Source organism: Papio anubis, chromosome 18, assembly GCF_008728515.1.
Source record: "Papio anubis isolate 15944 chromosome 18, Panubis1.0, whole genome shotgun sequence".
Taxonomy (NCBI): domain Eukaryota; kingdom Metazoa; phylum Chordata; class Mammalia; order Primates; family Cercopithecidae; genus Papio; species Papio anubis.
In genome coordinates this window covers 46570136-46588124 of record NC_044993.1, presented here as the reverse complement: position 1 = coordinate 46588124, position 17989 = coordinate 46570136, and the positions used below count along the sequence as shown (strand labels likewise).

Below are 17989 nucleotides of genomic sequence, written 5' to 3'. Positions count from 1 at the left end.
GGAATCTTTGCGCGTTGATGCTGGGAAAACGCAATAGGTCAAATCTCTTACGGAAATTGAGGCGCTGCAGGTTGCAAGACTTGCCAAGGTCACGGTGCATTTATGTCACAGCATTTCCATGACCTGACACCCCACCCGCCCAACTAACTGTAATTATATCCATTTTATTTCGTAGAAGAAAACAAGACAGGTGTTTACCAAAGCCAAGTTAACCATGGGGAGAGCTCAAGTAACTTATGCCCTATGGCAACCTGTGTCCAAACTAAAGAGTCAACAGAAAAGAGTCCCCAAAACTTGTAAGCCTGCCTACCCTAAAATCCGCACCTCAATCCAACCCCCAATAAATACCATACACGCCACTGGGCAAAAAGCTTTTTATTTTCCCCCACATTCCAGCTCTTCGCTTTTTCTAAAACCTTTTCCAACTCAGAGCCAAGGCCCAAGAAGTTGATTCACACCTGAGGAGAAAGAAAAGAAAACAACAAAACAGGTCGGAGAGCTGCTAGAGGAAGCTCTGAGATGTGTGCAGAAATTGAGGAACGAGGAGAGGGAGTGACAGCTAGAGACCAATACAGGCATTTGATCCCAACTAAGGTAGCCTCAGGACCCCAGGGTCTGCCAGGGGCAGGAAGCCCTCCTTTCCCAGTCCAAGGTTGAGAGGGTCCTGTCATTTCCTGTCCCAAGTAGGTGGCTGGGGCATTTAGGTCCAGCCATCAGCAAAATAAGCAGAGTTGATCTTGAGCTTCCAGTTCCTCTGGCCCAATCAGTTTCCTGAGCCTGAACTATTTCCACTTTTCCCATAGTAACTTCCTAGGTGACCGCAGCCAGCTGAAGCTGAGACCAGTTCAAGAGCTGGATGCATAAAACATGGCTCTCAGATTACATGCACCCTCCCTCTGACAAGTGAAGATTTTTTGCAGAAATATTTTTTCCCTTAGTGGGCTGACATGTGAACCTAATGACCCCCACCCACCGCTACGTTTGTGAAGCTGATTCCCTCCAAAGATCTTGTTAACAGAATCAGCTTTTTCTAAAGGTAACGATGACTAAATGGAAGAGAGAAGGTGCATGTCAAGTTCTTGGGCACATACTATGTCCCCAGTAAATGGGTATCATCAATTAGACTCTTCTGAGCAGTTCAAGTTGAATTTTACAAAATTTTCATCATAAAACTGGGTATCGGAATTTCAGGACAAAAGCAAGACAAACATGGTTCATATCCAGGACGAATCATCAAATGTGAACCCTCTTAACTCACCATTGTTACCCAAATGCTTGGATGCGAACTAGTTATGGGTGAGTCTTAAAATCACAATGTTGCTTGAAAGAAGTCAGCCACAAAAGAATGTGTATGATTCTGTCTACATAGGTTCAAAAATAAGTAAACCCAAACTATATTATTTAGGAATACATACTTGGCAATAAATTATAAAGCAGGACAGTAGTTATTTCTAGGGAGAGGGAGGGCATAGTCAGGAAGGAAGGGACCATGGGGGTTTGTGGACTGCTGGTAATATTCTATTCCTTTCCTCAGTGGTATTTATAAGTATCCACTTTATAATAATTTGCCAAGCTGTCCTTTTATGGTATTGGACTTTTCTACATAAGTGTTAAATATTTTATAGTAAAAAAGTTAAAGTAATTAGAAAAATATTGAATGCTCACAGTGTCAAATTGTTCCCAGTCCCTAAGGGAAAGCTGTGGTTGAAGAGGTTCTCGGGGACTCAGAAGCAGCAGTCTTTGAGGAAAAGTCCAAAGATCTGCTCTACCCCAGTTACAACCTCCACCCCCACCCCATTCCCTGCTCCCGCAGGACTGGAGCAAAGAACCTCACCTGAGAAACAAGTCGGGAACTAGGCCAGTGCCCTCAGAGCCGGGTTCTAGACCAGTGGGACTCCCGGCGCGGGTGGAAGCACATAGCAGTGACACAGCACAGAAGGCCACAGAAGAGAAGCAGGAAGGAGCCCAAGACCAGCAGCCTGGAGCCACACAGAGCCAGCTCCTCCTACGGAGGGGTACAGGGAGGGGAGGAGAAGGAGATCTTAATCCAGCCCAAGGGCTATAGAGGGAGCCTCCATGAGGGAGAGGGCTCTCCACATCTAGGGAGCAACTAAAGGGAAAATGTTATTTTCTTTTTTTTTTTGAGACGGAGTCTCGCTCTGTAGCCCAGGCTGGAGTGCAGTGGCCGGATCTCAGTTCACTGCAAGCTCCGCCTCCCGGGTTCACGCCATTCTCCTGCCTCAGCCTCCCGAGTAGCTGGGACTACAGGCGCCCGCCACCTCGCCCGGCTAGTTTTTTGTATTTCTTAGTAGAGACGGGGTTTCACCGTGTTAGCCAGGATGGTCTCGATCTCCTGACCTCGTGATCCACCCGTCTCGGCCTCCCAAAGTGCTGGGATTACAGGCTTGAGCCACCGCGCCCGGCCAATGTTATTTTCATGTAAGTTGACATTTATTTATTTATTTAAACAGGGTCTCACTCTGTCACCCAGGCTAGAGTACAGTGGTGCGATCTCGGCTCACTGCAACCTCCACCTCCTGGGCTCCAGTGATCTTCCCACCTCAGCCTCCTGAGTAGCCGGGACCACAGGTATGTGCCACCATGCCCAGCTAATTTTTTTGTATTTTTTGTAGAGATAGGGTTTCGCCATGTTGCCCAGGCTCGAACATTTGTCTTGATGGTTTGAAAACTACTTTCTTGCCCAGCTATCAACCTGAACCCCATCATGACTCCAAGAGATAGGAAACTTCATTATGATCCACATTTTAAAGATGTGTAAGCGGCCGGGCGTGGTGGCTCACACCTGTAATCTCAGCATTTTGGAAGGCTGAGGAGGGTGGATCATGAGGTCAGGAGGTCGAGACCATCCTGGCTAACATGGTGAAACCCCGTCTCTACTAAAAATACAAAAAATTAGCTGGGTGTGGTGGTGGGCGCCTGTAGTTCCAGCTACTTGGAAGGAGGAGGCAGGAGAATGGCATGAACCTGGGAGGCAGAGCTTGCGGTGAGCCAAGATTGCACCACTGCACTTCAGCCTGGGTGACAGAGCGAGACTCCATCTCAAAAAAAAAAAAAAAGTGCAAGCAGTGCTAGATCTAGAAACCAGATCTCTGATTCCAAGTCCCAGGTTACGTTCCTCATGGGTTTTTTTCTTTTTTTTTTTTTTTTTTTTTTTGAGACGGATCTTCAAGGATCATCCTGACCTGACGGAAGGTGTGGGTTGCAATCCTGGCTCTGCCACTTAACCAGTTGTGTGGCCTTTGGCAATTCACTCCCTCTCTCTAAACCTGTTTCCTCATCTGCAAAATGGGATAATAACACCTACCTCAAAAGGCTATTTTAAGATCAAATGAATTAATGAACCCTAAGAGCACTTTGTGCATTATAAACTGCTGTACACAATGCTCTTTGGTAAATGCCACCTTCTGTGTGAAGCACTCTCCACAAATGTTCAAGTTAGGGTTAATGGCTCCTTATTCTGTGTTTGCATAACACTTTGCTCACATCTTTCTAATAGCAATTAGCCCATTTGCCTCTTATTACAGCTTCTGAACTCCTTTGAGGTAGAGAGAATGTTTTAAAGACAATAGTAAACAATAATAGCTGTCACTTATCAAATCTCTATGTCCTAGGCATTGTGCTGGGCACTTCACAGTCATTCTCATTTAATCCTTATTTGGTGGAATTAAGAGATAGGGTCATGTTTTCTGTTTTACAGATGAGGAAGCTGACACTCAGAGATGTTTAGACACTTGTTCTAAGTCACACAGGCCCCAAGGCAGGGTTATAAAACCTGTGCTTTTTCTACAACGTAGAATTGTTTCCAGGGGCCTTCAAGATACAGCAGTCAGCAGGCAGTCCACAAAACCCTGGCGACCCATCCGAGGCTCTTACCGAGGTCAGCAGCTTGGTCAGCACAAGGCCTTCGTGGCTCCAGACACTAACGCACTCCTCACCCATTCTAGGGCTCAGGGTGGCATTTCCAGCCCCCTCCTCTGAGCAGGATATGGGTGGCTGACTGGAGGGTAGGATTCCTGGAACAGCACTAAAATACAGGCAGGTTCCTGCAGTCCTTTCTGTGGTCACCCTGGCTGTGATAAGGACCAGTTGTCCTGCATAAGATCCTGTGAAAGGCACAAAAGATGGAAGAAAATGAGGGGTGACGCGGGAGCCTCTGTCTTCACACTTCTATTCTTTTATTTCTTTCTTTATTTTTCTGAGATGGGGTCTCACTTTGTCGTGCAGGTTGGAGTGCAGTGGCACGATCCCAGCTCACTGGAGCCTCAACCTCCTGGGCTCAAGTGATCCTCCCACCTCAGTCTCCCGAGTAGGTGGGACTACAAGCATGCGCCACCCGCCTGGCTAATTTTAAAATTTTTTTGTAGAGACAGGGTATCACTGTATTGCCCGGGCTAGACTCAAACTCCTGGGCTTAAGTCATCCTGCTATCTTGACCTCCTAAAATGTCGGGATTCCAGGCATGAACCACCATGCCTGGCCCTATTTATTTTTTAAGGCTTTCTTTAATACCAGGTGTTTTGGCATTGATTCTATTCAATGAACTATTCCATATACCATTATTTATATCACTGAGAAATGAAAATAACTTTGTATCAATATAAACACAAATTAAGTTGTAATTTAAATTAATTTAAATTACAATCAATACAACAACCATACCAATACTCGCAAGGCTGCAGTGAAATGGGCAGATACACATTGCCCATGTCAGTTTGCATAAACTAGCTCATCCTTTTTAAGAAAGCAGTTTCTCACTTGGTACCAAAATCCATTGAAAGGTTCTCACCCTATTTTAAATTAGTGGGGAAAGGATGGCCTCAGTAAATGGCCTTGGGAAAATTTCCATGTAGAAAAAAACATAGCGTCAAACTGTTATCCTATAACATAAAATAAAGTGCAGATGTATTAAAGAACTATACAAACTAAAAAAAAAACTTAAGTATTAAAAGAAAATACAGTATATTTTATTTTATTATTATTATTATTAATTTTGAGATGGAGTCTTGCTCTGTCCCTCAGGCTGGAGTGCAGTGGCACGATTTCCGCTCACTGCAAGCTCCGCCTCCCGGGTTCACGCCATTCTCCTGCCTCAGCCTCCCGAGTAGCTGGGACTACAGGCGCCCGCCACCACACCCGGCTAATTTTTTGTATTTTTTAGTAGAGACAGGGTTTCACCATGTTAGCCAGGATAGTCTCGATCTCCTGACCTCATGATCCGCCCGCTTCGGCCTCCCAAAGTGCTGGGATTACAGGCATGAGCCACCACGCCCAGCCGTTTTATTTTATTATTTTTGAGACAGAGTTTCACTCTTGTTTTTGCCCAGGCTGGAGCGCAGTGGCGCGATCTTGGCTCACTGCAACCTCCACCTCCTAGGTTTAAGTGATTCTCCTGCCTCAGCCTTGAGAGTAGCTGGGATTACAGGCACCCACCACCATGCCCAGCTAATTTTTTGTATTTTTAGTAGAGACGGGGTTTCATCATGTTGGCCAGGCCGGTCTAGAACTCCTAACCTCAGGTGATCCACCTGCCTCAGCCTCCCAAAGGCTGGGATTACAGCAATCAGCCACCATGCCTGGCCAGAATATTTTCTAATTTTAAAATGAGGAAGGCCTTCCTATGAAAGACACAAAACCTAAAAGTCTTAATAAAGGACAAGAGTGACAAACCTAACCTCATAAAAATTAAAGACTTCTATGCAATGAAAGATAAGTTAAAAAAACAAGTAACATATTGATTGAAAATACCTATATTTAAATGACAAAAAGGATTACTATCCAGAATAAAGACCTTCCACAAATCAAGAAGACAAAGACAAATAACTTAAAAGAAAAATGAACAAAGGAAACAAACAGGTAATTCACAGACAACATGAAAATAGACAATAAACCATAAGAGGTTCAACCTTACTAGCAATCAGGAGAAAGTAAATTAAAACAATTGGGTAATAGGCCAGACCTGGTAGTTCATGCCTGTAATCCCAGCACTTTGGGAGGTGAGGCAGGAAGATCACTTGAGCCCAGTAGTTTGAAACTAGCCTGGGCAACATAGTGAGACCCCATCTCTACAAAAAATAAAAAAATTGGCCAGGCGCAGTGGCTCACGCCTGTAATCCCAGCACTTCAGGAGGCCGAGGCGGGCGGATCACAAGGTCAGGAGTTCAAGACCAGCCTGGCCAACATGGTGGAATGCCATCTCTACAAAAAAATACAAAAATTAGCTGGGCATGGTGCCACGTGCCTGTAATCCCAGCTACTTGGGAGGTTGAGGCAGGAGAATCTCTTGAAACTGGGAGGCAGAGGTTGCAGTGAGCTGAGATGGCACCACTGCCCTCCAGTCTGGGTGACAGAGCGAGACTCCGTCTCAGGGAAAAAAAAAAATTAGCTGGGCATGATGGCGAGCACCTGTAATCCCAGCTACTCAGGAGGCTGAGGTGGGAGAATGCTTACTGCAAGTCCTGCCTCTCAGGGATAAACAATCCTCCCACCTTAGCCTTCTGAGTAGCTGGGACCACAGGCGTGTGCCAACACGCCTGGCTATTTTTTTTTTTTTTTTGTATTTTTAGTAGAGACAGAGTCTTGCCATGTTGTCCAGGCTGGTCTCAAACTCCTGAGCTCAAGCAATCTGCCTGCCTTGGCCTCCCAAAATGCTGGGATTACAGGCGTGAGCCACCACGTCCGGCCCTAACTGTACACTTCCAATGGGTGAACTGTATTGTGTATGAATCATATCTCAATAAAACTATTATGTATCTCTTTAAAAGTAAAAAGAATGAGAAAGAATTGTCCCAAGTCTGCATATATCAGACACATTCCTTATTTTTGTTAACATACATGTACACCTGGACAGGCAGAGACCCACTCCCCCGATACATACATACTCATAGGAGAATCTTAGAATGATAGTGTTGTAAAGGACCTCAGAAGTCAAAAAATACCACCCTCTTCCATCCCTCTTTATCTCAGCATATTTTAGATAAGGCAAATGTCATACAGGGATTAATGGCATCCACTGACATTTTCACTTTCTGTCTCTCTCGCTTGTCATTTTCCCAGAACACTATAGCTCTTTGGAAATTTATGTTGTCTAATTTTTTTCTGCATCCTTTGTGGCATACAGAACTATGCTAAGCACATAGCAGGCCCTTATGACACTGGTTTAATTGAATATGCTTCTCTGATATCCCTGAGGAAAAAGGGGTCTCTAAGAGGAGGTAGCTAAAGGATGAGAAAACAGTAGGTCAAATATCTAGCCCATTTCATCCTACCTCCAAAGATAGACTCAAAGAACGTCAGAACTGGCAGAGGAAGAAAGCATTCATAGAAAACCTACCCTGTTGGCAGCATGTTCACTGAAAGCCCGAATCACAGAAGTGACTAAAGTCCAGGGATGTGTCCAAGGTCATCATGGGTGAGGTCAGAGGTAGGGTCCAGCCCTGAGTGTTCTGATGCCCGACCCCACAGTCCTCTGTGATCTCACCTTACTTTTTTTTTTTTGTTTTGGTGGGACAGAGTCTGTCTCTGTCGCACAGGCTAGAGTGCAGTGGTGTGATCTCTGCTTATTACAACCTCAGCCTTCCGGATTCAAGAGATTCTCCTGCCTTAGCCTCCCAAGTAGCTGGGACTACAGGCGCCTGCCACCACACCTGGCTAATTTTTGTATTTTTGTTTGTTTGTTTGAGACGGAGTCTCACTCTGTCTCCCAGGCTGCAGTGCAGTGGCACGATCTTGGTTCACTGCAACCTCCACCTCCCAGGTTCAAGCAATTCTCCTGGCTCAGCCTCCCGAGTAGCTGGGACTACAGGCGCGCACCACCAAGCCTGGCTAATTTTTTTTTTGAGACTGAGTCTTGTTCTGTCGCCCAGGCTGGAGTGCAATGGTACGATCTCGGCTCTCTGCAACCTCCGCCTCCCGGGTTCAAATGATTCTCCTGCCTCAGCCTCCTGAGTAGCTGGGATTACAGGCGTGTGCCACCATGTCTGGCTAATTTTTGCATTTTTAGTAGACATGGGGTTTCACCATGTTGGTCAGGCTGGACTCGAACTCCTGACCTCATGATCTGCCCGCCTCGGCCTCCCAAAGTGCTGGGATTACCGGTGTGAACCACTGTGACCAGCCTACCCAGTTAATTTTTGTATTTCTAGTAGAAATGGGGTTTCATGGCAGGGTGCAGTGGCTCAAGCCTGTAATTCCAGCACTTTGGGAGGCCGAGACGGGCGGATCACGAGGTCAGGAGATCAAGACCAACCTGGCTAACACGGTGAAACCCCGTCTCTACTAAAAAATACAAAAAACTAGCCGGGCGTGGTGGCGGGCGCCTGTAGTCCCAGCTACTCCAGAGGCTGAGGCAGGAGAATGGCGTAAACCCGGGAGGTGGAGCTTGCAGTGAGCTGAGATCCAGCCACTGCAACAGAGCGACACTCCGTCTTGAAGAAAAAAAAAAAAGAAATGGGGTTTCACCATGTTGGCCAGGTTGGTCTCAAACTCCTAACCTCATGATCCGCCCTCCTCGGACTCCCAAAAGTGCTGGGATTATAGGCATGAGCCACCGTGCCTGTACTATTTCCTTAATTTTTTTCTGAGACACAGAGTTTCTCGCTTCTCTGTCACCCAGGCTGGAGTGCAATGGTGCACTGCTCACTGCAACTTCAGCCTCCTGTTCAAGCCATTCTCCTGCCTCAGCCTCCCAAGTAGCTGGGATTAGACGCACCTGCCACCATGTCTGGCTAATTTTTGTATTTTTAGTAGAGACGGGTTTCACCATATTGGCCAGGCTGGTCTCGAACTCCTAACCTCGTGATCCGCCCTCCTCAGACTCCCAAAGTGCTGGGATTATAGGCATGAGCCACCATGCCTGTACTATTCTTAATTTTTTTTTTTTTTTTTGAGACAGAGTCTTGCTCTGTCACCCAGGCTGGAGTGCAATGTTGCAATCTTGGTTCACTGCAACTTCAGCCTCCTGGGTTCAAGCGATTCTCCTGCCTCAGCCTCCCAAGTAGTTGGGATTAGATGCGCCTGCCACCGTGTCTGGCTAATTTTTGTATTTTTAGTAGAGACGGGGTTTCACCATGTTGGCCACGCTGGTCTCAAACTCCTGACCTCAAATGATCCACCTACCTCGGCCTCTCAAAGTGTTGGGATTATAGGTGTGAGCCACCAAGCCCAGCCTCTGATCTCACCTTTCAATCCCATCTGACTACCCAGGACCGTCGCCTGGAATATCCGGGTCTTGTTCCTTTCTGGACTGTCTCCGAAGTTCAAGGTGGTCAGTAAGCCCACGACGTGAGACCCTCGCCACTTCCCTGTGACTGTCCCATTCCTGGGACACAGGGTCAGCTGGCCAAAAGATCTCAAAAAAGAGACCCAGTCCTGTGAGCAAAAGAAGGGTGGGAGATGGGTGAGATGAGATTAGCAGCAAAAGCCTGTCTAGGTTGGAAGGAAGAGCAGGTATGGGGGTGGGGAACTTACCTGGGGGATGTCAGGGCTGCGCAGGCCAGTCCTGTGGGTGAGGAGGAAGCTGCCAAGGCCCAGGCCGGAGAGGCCAAGGAGCAGCAGGATCAAAGTGGCACAGACCAGAGGTGGGTGGTGGGCCAGACACAGGTGCAGGTTGTGCCCTGCCTGGCAGTTGCCCATGGGGAGCAGAGGGGGCTGAGCCTCCGGGGAGAGCCTGCTGGAGGACAGGGAGGGAGAATGGGACAAGAGCACCTCTTTTACGCAAAGAGAAAAGAAAGCTCAGAGAAGACAAGGGACTTTCCAAGGCCACACAGTAAGTGGCAGAGCCAGAATAAGAATCCAAGGTTCCCGACTCCAAAAGTTCATCTCCCTGCACTGCTGGATAAATATTTGCTGCATTTAATTTCTGAAGTAATCTCAGTGGAGGCAGAGCAGGGCACTCCGTGGTGGAAGAAGGAACCCCAAAGGGAGACTTCTGAGCTGGAGAAACAGGAAGCACTGTTCTGGGGCGAGGGTTTGGCTGAGGAATAGTTCCAGCCAGAGCCTAGACAAGGGAAGATTCTGGAGAAGAACTCCACTGTGCAGCTAAACGGCTAGATCTGAATCCCTTTCTGTTACTCACTGACTCTGTGAGCTTAAGAATCCATGAAATAGGAGTTCTAAGAACACCAAGTAATAAGGATTAAACGTAGTGGATGAAGCAATCTGCGTGGTATTTGGCCATGCAGAATTCAACAGATGTCCATTTCCTTTCTCTTTCTCGTACAGATTCTCAAAACCGGGTAAGGCGACGCAAAAAATACTGTGGGGGAAACTGAGGCTCGCGGACTTTAACATAGGAGGGGTAGGGCCAAGGTCTGAACCCTGTCTCCTGCTTCCAAGTGGGGTGCTCCTTCCCACGCAAGGTGCGACAGCCTGATGGAAAAGAACTTCTGGAAGGCGAAGAGATAAACAGCGGTGGGGGGAGACGGAGGGAGCCACGGAAATGCAGGTGTCACAAATGCTCAGCCCTGCCCCGCCTCCCGTCCGGCTGGAAGGGGGTTAAAGGGAGGAGAGGGTAGAGCCTGGGGGTCCGCGGCCGCTGGTGCACCTGAGCACCCCCTCCCCGGAAAGCCCCCGCCCCGAACGATTGCAACACCCTCGTCCCCTCCCGGTCTCGCGCGTCCGATCCGCCAGCCGCTCGCGCTTACCACTCCGGGCCCGGCGGAGGCCGGCGCCCCCTGCGACGTCACGCGGGGCCGCGAAGGGGCGGGGTCCGTGCTCCGCGCTTCCGTCCCCGATCCTCCTCCCCGCGCGGCCCCGCCCCAAGGACGGGTCCGCATGCGCAGTGGCCACGCGGGCGCCAGCGACGCAGCTCCCCGCCCGGGTGGGGGCGTACCAAAGGGACACCCGAGGAAGGGGCCACCGGGAAGGAAAACCTCCGCGGGAAGGGTGGAAACGGGAGGAAGGCCAGAGAGCAAGTGCGAGAAATGTCGCAGAAGCCCACAGGCTCCCTCCAGAGAGACTGGCGAGAACTGCCCTAGAAACTTGTCGCGGGCATTTTTGGGCTGTGCGTCCCCCACCCGCGCCAATAGCACAGCCCAACCGCGCCCGGGTTCCGGGTGAGGACTCGGCAACCGCTCGGAGCTGCAGGGCTGCCGCTGTAGGACTCGTCCACTGGGGCTGGAAGTGGTGTTTTGGGCTCCGCTCTTCTGTGCACCCCGATCATGCTTAATGTCTGCACCTTTTTCGTGGACCCTGGCTTTTAGTGACTCCTTAATGTATAGGATGCTGGAGCTGAAGAGTTGCTCAGTAGAGAGCATCTCGGTTCACTTCTACCCAAGTTTTAGAGGTGAGAACATCTGGCCGGAGGTAGCATGACACATGGAGCCAGGAACTTTGGGTTCAAATCCTGACTGTCCGTACCCTCGCGTAAGCCATAGCCGCGCTCTCAGGGGACTAAGCTTACCCCTCTGCTAAAGAGGATCATCCTACCTATCTCACCGGTTGGATCAGAAGCTCAAGGGGCAAAATGTGGGAAAACATGGGCCCAGTGCCCACTGAGCACACAGGACAGATGCTACTTGAAACGGAATCTATTTAATTCGACTGTGGTTTCCTTAAGGCAGAGACTATGTTGTTTGTATCACCAACCACAAAAGTTTGTGGCACAAAACCTTCGCATATACAGTCAAATGATTTTTTTTTTCTTTTTTCTTTTTTTTTTTTTTTTGAGACGGGGTCTTGGTCTGTAGCCAGGCTGGAGTGCAGTGGCGCCATCTTGGCTCACTGCAACCTCCACCTCACGGGTTCAGGCGTTTCTCCTGCCTCAGCCTCCCGAGTTGCTGGGACTACAGGCGCACGCCACCACGCCCAGTTAATTTTTGTGTTTTTAGTAGAGACGGGGTTTCACCATGTTGGCCAGGATGGTCTCGATCTCTTGATCTCGTGGTCTGCCCGCCTCTGCCCCCCAAAGTGCTGAACCACCGCACCCAGCTGATTTTTTTTTTTTTTTTAAGACAGAGCCTTGCTCCGTCATCGCGCAGGCTGGAGTTCAGTGGCACAATCAAAGCTTACTGCAGCCTGGACGTCTTGGGCTCAAGAGATCCTTCTGCCTCAGCCTCCTGGGTAGTTGAGACAGCCAGTAGTCACACGCCACCCACCATGCCCAGCTAACTTTTGCACTGTGTGTAAGAGACGGGGTTTTGCCATTTGCCATGTTGCCCAAGTGTGTCTCAAACTCCTGGCCTCAAGCAGTCCTCCCGCCTCAGCCTCCCAAAGTGCTGGGATTACAGGCGTGAGCCACCATGCCCTGACTAGTCAAATGATTTTTGACAAGGGTGCTGTGGCCATTCAGTAGAGAAAAAAAAGTATATTTTACGGAGTCTCTGCCTGTCACCCAGGCTGGAGTGCAGGCCGGATCTCAGCCACTGCAAGCTCCACCTCCCCTGTTTACGCCATTCTGCTGCCTCAGCCTCCCCGAAAGTAGCTGGGACTACAGGCTACCGCCACTCGCTCTCAAGCATGCTGTATTTTAGTAGAGACGGGTTTCACCGCGGTCAGCCAGGATGGTCTCGGTCTTCTGACCTCGCGGATCCTGCCTCGCCTCCCAAAGTGCTGGGATTACAGGCTTGAGCCACCGCGCCCGGCCGAGAAAAGTATATTTTCTGTGCATCAAAGGACACAAAAGGCTGGGCATGGTGTCTCAAGCCTGTAATCCTAGCACTTCGGGAAGCCGAGGCGGGTGGATCACCTGAGGTCAGTTTGAGACCAGCCTGGCCAACATGGTGAAACCCCATCTCTGCTGAAAGTACAAAATCAGCCAGGCATGGTGCCGGGCGCCTATATTCCCAGCAACTCGGGAGGCTAAGGCAGGAGAATCACTTGAACCCCCAGAGTGGAGGTTGCAGTGAGCTGAGATTGCACCACTTTACTCCAGCCTGGGCAAAAGAGCAAAACTCCGTCTCAAGCCCCCACCCCCCAAAAAACAAAACAAAACAAAAAAGAACAGTGAAAAGGCAACTAACAGAATGAGAGGAAATAGCAAATCGTATATCTGATAAGGGGTTAATATCTATAATATATAAAGAACTCCTACAACTCAACCACAATAAACAAGCAACTCAATTAAAAGGGCAAAGGACTTGAGTAGACGTTTCTCCAAAGAAATATATACTATACTGTAGAAATGACCAACAAGCAAATTAAAAAATGCTTAACAAAACTAACCACTAGGTAAATGAAATCAAAGCCAAAATGAGATACCACCTTATACCCATTAGGATGTCAGCTATCAAAAATCACTAACAAGTGTTGGTGAGGATGTGGAGAAATCAGAATACTTGTGCACCGTTGGTGGGAATATAAAACAGTGCAGCTGGCCTGGCGCGGTGGCTCCCGCCTGTAATCCCAGCATTTGGGAAGCTGAGGCAGGCGGATCACCTGAGGTCAGAAGTTTGAATCCACCCTGGCCAACATGGAGAAACCCCGTCTCTTCTAAAAATACAAAAATTAGCCTGGTATAGTGACAGGTGCCTGTAATTCCAGCTACTTTGGAGGCTGAGGCAGGAGAATCACTTGAACCTGGGAGGCAGAGGTTGCAGTGAGCCGAGATCGCACCATTGCACTCCAGCCTGGGCGACAGAGCAAGACTCTGTCTCAAAAGAAAATAAAATAGTGCAGCTGCTATGGAAAACAGTACGGCAATTTGTATTTTTAAAAAAAAAGTAAAAAATAGGCCAGTGTGGTGGTTCACACTGGTAATCCTAGCACTTTGGGAGGCCTAGGCGGGCAGATTGCTTGAGCTCTAGAGTTCAAGACCAGCCTGGCCAATATGATAAAATACAAAAGTTAGCCAGGCATGGTGGCACATGCCTGTGGTCCCAGCTACTTCGGAGGCTGAGGCAGGAGGATTGCTTGAGCTGGGGAGGCAAAGGTTGCAGTGAGCGGACATGGTGCCACTGCACTCCAGCCTGGGAGACAGAGTGAGACCCCTTCAAAAAAAAAAAAAAAAAAAAAAAAAAACTAAAACAGAGTTTATTCAGTCAACAATTTTTAAAAAAATGCTATGATCTGGGCACAAAATTAATATCCATGTAGCAAAAACTTTGTCAATGCTTCTACTTAAGGACAAGCCTAATTTGTGGGATAAGGCATGAAAGTGTCCAGCATACAACCTGTACATCATGGGAGGTGAACAAATGTGAACTGCCCCTCATGATTCTTGTGCTTTGGAGTAAGTAGGCATATTTGGGCAATGGTTCTTGTAAATGACCATAATTGATTTACTCATTCGGCCAAACCAAGCAATTCTATGGACTAGTAGAGGCAAACTGGTTAGAGCAAGGAACTGCCTTGAGGCCTGAGAACAAACGACTTACATAGAGAAAGTAAAGTGGTGGTGGGGGAGTAGGAGAGGACACAAAATTAGTTGTGCATTATAATGCTCCAACAATATACCAACATTTTTTCTTTTGCATTGTTTTTGAGATGGAGTTTCCACTCTTGTTGCCCAGGCTGAAGTGCAATGGCGCAATCTCGGCTCACTGCAACCACCGTGTGCCGGGTTCAAGTGATTCTCCTGCCTCAGCCTCCTGAGTAGCTGGGATTACAGGCGCCCACCACCACGCCCAGCTAATTTTATTCTGTTTTGTTTTTTGAGACAGGATCTCACTCTCTCACCCAGACTAGAGTGCAGTGGCCCGATCTCAGCTCACCTCAACCTCTGCCTCTCAGGCTCAAGGGATTCTCCCGTCTCAGCCTCCCGAGTAGCTGGGATTACAGGTGCATGCCACTATCACCTGGCTAATTCTTGTATTTATTAGTAGAGACAGGGTTTCACCATGTTGGCCAGGCTCATCTCAAACTCCTGACCTCAAATGATCCACCTACCTCAGCCTCCCAAAGTACTGGGATTACAGGCATGAGCCACTGCGCCCGGCCTAATTTTCTGTATTTTTAGTAGAGATGGGGTTTCATCATGTTGGCCAGGCTTGTCTCAAATTCCTGACCTCGAGTGATCCACCCGCCTCAGACTCCGGAAGTGCTGGGATTACAGGCATGAACCACCATGCCCGGCCAAGTATACCAACATTTATGACTTAATCCACTCAACAAGCCCTCAAAGTGGATGTTATTCTGGAAACCTGGGCCTTAGTTTAAGTCGGGGTCCCCAACCCCTGGGCTGTGGGGCCAGTACCAGTCCATGACCTGTTAGGTACTGAGCCGCACAACAGGAAGTGAATGGCTGGCGATCGAAGCTTCATCTGTATTTACAGCTGCTCCCATTGCCTACATTACTGCCTCAGCTCTGCTTTCTGTCAAATCAGCAGCGGCATTAGATTATCATAGGAGCATGAATCCTATTGTGAACTGCGCATGCGAAGGATCTAGGTTGCTCCTTATGAGAATCTAATGCCTGATGATCTGTCACTGTCTCCCATCAACATCAGATGGGACCATCTAGTTGCAGGAAAACAAGCTCAGGGATCTCACTGATTCTACTTTATGATGAGTTGTATAATTATTTGTATTATACATTATAATGTAATAATAATAGAAATAAAGTGCACAATAAATGTAATGTGCTTGAATCATCCGGAAACCATTCCTTCCCCAGTGGAAAAATTGTCTTCCATGAAACTGGTCTCCAGTGCCAAAAAGGTTGGGGACTGCTGGTTTAATTTAACCAAGGTCATACATATATTAGGTGGCAGAAGTTGGGTTATGATTTAAGCCTGACCACAGCATGGCATGTGGGAATGAGAAAGCCCTGTTGAGGCTCATTCATTCAATAAGCATCTGTTGGCTGCCAGACTGTGTATTCTGTGGGCTGGGAATATAGTGGTGGACAAAGTATTCATGATCTCTGGCCTCCTGGAACTACAATCCAGCACGTTCAGGCTGGGCGCGGTGGCTCACGCCTGTAATCCCAGCACTTTGGGAGGCCAAGGTGGGAGGATCACCTGAGGTGGGGAGTTCAAGACTAGTCTGACCAACATGGAGAAACCCTGTCTCTACTAAAAATACAAAATTAGTCGGGCGTGGTGGCATATGCCTGTAATCCCAGCTACTCGGGAGGCTGAGGCAGGAGAATCGCTTGACCCAGGAGGCAGAGGTTGTGGTAAGCTGAGATCATGCCATTGCACTCTAGCCTGGACAGTAAGAGCAAAACTCTATCTCAAAAAAAAAGGCAACAAGAAAAGTGCACGTTTGCCTAAACTTTTTTTCTTCTTCTTTTTTTGGAGGCAGAGTTTCACTCTGGTTGCCCAGGCTGGAATATAATGGCGCGATCTCAGCTCACGGTAACCTCTGCCTTCTGGGTTCAAGCAATTGTCCTGCCTTAGCCTCACTAGTAGCCAGGACTACAGGCATGCATCACTAGGCCCAGCTAATTTTTTTGTATTTTTAGTAGAGACAGGGTTTTGCCATGTCGTCCAGGCTGGTCTCAAACTCCTGACCTCAAGTGATCCATCCACCTTAGCTTCCCAAAGTGCTGGGATTACAGGTGTAAGCCAGTGAGCCTGGCCTTTTTTTTTTTCTTTTTCTTGAGACAGGGTCTTGCTCTGTTGCCCAGGCTGGAGGGCAGTGGCACAATCTTGGCTCAGTGCAACCTCCCTCCCCCACATGCTCAAGCAATCCTCCTACCTCATCCGCCCAAGTAGCTGGGACCACAGGTGTGCACCACTACGCCGAGCTTTTTTTTTTTTTTTTTGTATTTTTAGTGGAGACAGGGTCTCACTATGTTGTGCAGTCTGGTCTTGAACTCCTGAGCTCAAGCCATCCAGCTGCCTCGGACTCCCAAAGTGTTGGGATTACAGGTGTGAGCCACTCTGCCCGGCCCCATCTAAACTTTTTTTTGAGATGGAGTCTTACTCTGTCAACCAGGCTGGAGTGCAGTGGCGCGATCTCGGCTCGCTGCAACCTCCAACTCCTGAGTTCAAGCAATTCTCCTGCCTCAGCCTCCTGAGTAGCTGGGATTACAGGGGCATGCCACATGCCTGGCTAATTTTTGTATTTAGTAGAGACGGGGGTTTCACCATGTTGGCCAGGCTGGTCTCGAACTCCTGACCTCAAGTGATCCACCTGCCTTGGCCTCCCAAAGTGCTGGGATTACAGGCGTGAACCACGGCGCCCAGCCATCCACCTAAAGTTTTACATGCACATTCAATCAGTGGAAGTTCAGTCCTCTTGGAGCCCATCCTTGAATAAGAACCCAATGTAGATATTAAATAATGTATTTAATATGGTTCTCTCTACCCTACTTGGGCCTTAGTTTTGTGTTTAGTTTCATAGTAGAACCGACTGATAAAATTACTCCTTCCTGAGCCAGGCGTGGTGGCCAGTGCCTACAATTTCAGCCACCCAGGAGACTGAGGCAGGAGGATTGTCTGAGCCCAGGATATCGAGACCAGTCTGGGGAATATAGCAAGACCCCATCTCTAAAAAAAGAAATTACTCCTTCCTTTCCCCATTACAATTTGGTTTTTATCATGTGTTATTCATCCATTCTGTCAACCAGTTTATTCATTCAAGAAACATTTAAACGTTTGCTAAATGCCAGGCACTTGGTTAGGCACTGTGGGAAGCCACACTTCCTACCATAGAAAAGCCTTAACGAAACAGGCAGATACAAAGCCGGCCACAGTGGTTCACGCCTGTAATTGCAGCACTTTGGGAAGCCGAGGTGGGAGGATCACTTGAGCCTAGGAATTCAAGACCAACCTAGTCAACATAGTGAGGCAATTTTTGTTTTGTTTTGTTTTGTCTTGTTTTTGAGATGGAGGTTTGGTCTTGCCGCCCAGGCTGCAGTGCAATGGCACGATCTTGGCTCACTGCAACCTCTGCCTCCTGGGTTCAAGTGATTCTCCTGCCTCCCTAAGTGCTGGGATTACAGGTGTGACGCATTGTGCCTGGTCAAAAAAAAAATTTTTTTTTTTTTTTTTGAGACGGAGTCTCACTCTGTCGCCCAGGCTGGAGTGTGGTGAGGTGATCTCTGCTCACTGCAAGCTCCACCTCCCGGGTTCATACCATTCTCCTG

General features: G+C 48.3%; 1 protein-coding gene across 6 annotated transcripts in view; it reads right to left on the bottom strand.

The window, feature by feature from the left end:
- Positions 1-358: 358 nt before the first annotated feature.
- The window catches only part of TMEM219 (transmembrane protein 219), a 36035-nt gene continuing 18404 nt past the window's right edge, over positions 359-17989 (bottom strand). Inside the window, exons 1-6 of one of the 6 annotated variants that reach the window (XM_009198860.3) lie at positions 10662-10782; positions 9487-9688; positions 9198-9387; positions 3895-4124; positions 1835-2005; positions 359-458 (exon numbers count right to left, since the gene is read on the bottom strand). In XM_009198860.3, coding sequence (XP_009197124.1) covers positions 1868-2005; positions 3895-4124; positions 9198-9387; positions 9487-9651 — 723 coding nt within the window. In that variant the 5' untranslated portion in view covers positions 9652-9688; positions 10662-10782 and the 3' untranslated portion in view covers positions 359-458; positions 1835-1867. Of the gene's footprint in view, positions 459-1834; positions 2006-3894; positions 4125-9197; positions 9388-9486; positions 10783-17989 lie in introns of those variants that run through there. The other 5 variants (XM_009198861.4, XM_009198862.4, XM_009198863.3 and 2 more) reach the window with 5 other exon arrangements.